The sequence below is a fragment of the Trichinella spiralis genome (assembly GCF_000181795.1).
Source record: "Trichinella spiralis strain ISS 195 chromosome Unknown Scfld5212, whole genome shotgun sequence".
NCBI lineage: Eukaryota > Metazoa > Nematoda > Enoplea > Trichinellida > Trichinellidae > Trichinella > Trichinella spiralis.
The window spans coordinates 1-539 of record NW_003532151.1 but is presented as its reverse complement, the minus strand read 5'-3'; the positions used below and the strand labels follow the sequence as shown (position 1 = coordinate 539).

The 539-nt window shown below is 34.3% G+C and overlaps 1 protein-coding gene across 1 annotated transcript; it reads right to left on the bottom strand.

Moving 5' to 3' along the window:
• Nucleotides 1-209: 209 nt before the first annotated feature.
• Nucleotides 210-454, bottom strand: Tsp_14179 (cyclin-C). Its single transcript, XM_003366895.1, has 2 exons — nucleotides 361-454; nucleotides 210-307 (listed from the first exon to the last, which is right to left on the bottom strand). The coding sequence occupies exons 1-2, from the start codon at nucleotides 452-454 to the stop codon at nucleotides 210-212; spliced, it is 192 nt and encodes a 63-aa protein (XP_003366943.1).
• Between the last annotated feature and the right edge of the window lie 85 nt (nucleotides 455-539).

The following is a 539-nucleotide window of genomic DNA, read 5'->3' as shown; positions in this document are numbered from 1 at the left end:
GTTATCGTACTTACCTTCAGTACTTACCTGCAATTCATTTACCTGTACGCACTTTATATCCGCTTCGACTCTACTTACCTGCATTACTTTATCCACTTACTTTAATGCTACGTACCAGTACTTTACGATCTCTACTGCTCTTAATGAAGAATTTTATATAAATATAACATGATTCTAAAATGCATAGTGGAATATAGTTATATACTATATTACAGCCATATTACGAAAGGCATAATAAATAGCAAGCATAAATACGTTATTCGATGGAGATCATTCAAGATGCGGCTCTCGTCTTCACCGTTACGCACTAAAACATTAAATACAATTCTCCTACAAAAAAATAATGCAATTCTTCCTTACCTTGCGTGACAAGGAAAAACATCAAAACCGTAGGAAACGCAATTTGAGAGCGCCATCGGCTGCGACTAAACAAAAATTTGATGACGTAATCCATTGCTATCAAGAACAAAATGCTGGGATGTACAGCGACCTGTTCTATTTATTTAACATATTTTATTGCTGTTATAATATCAAATTCC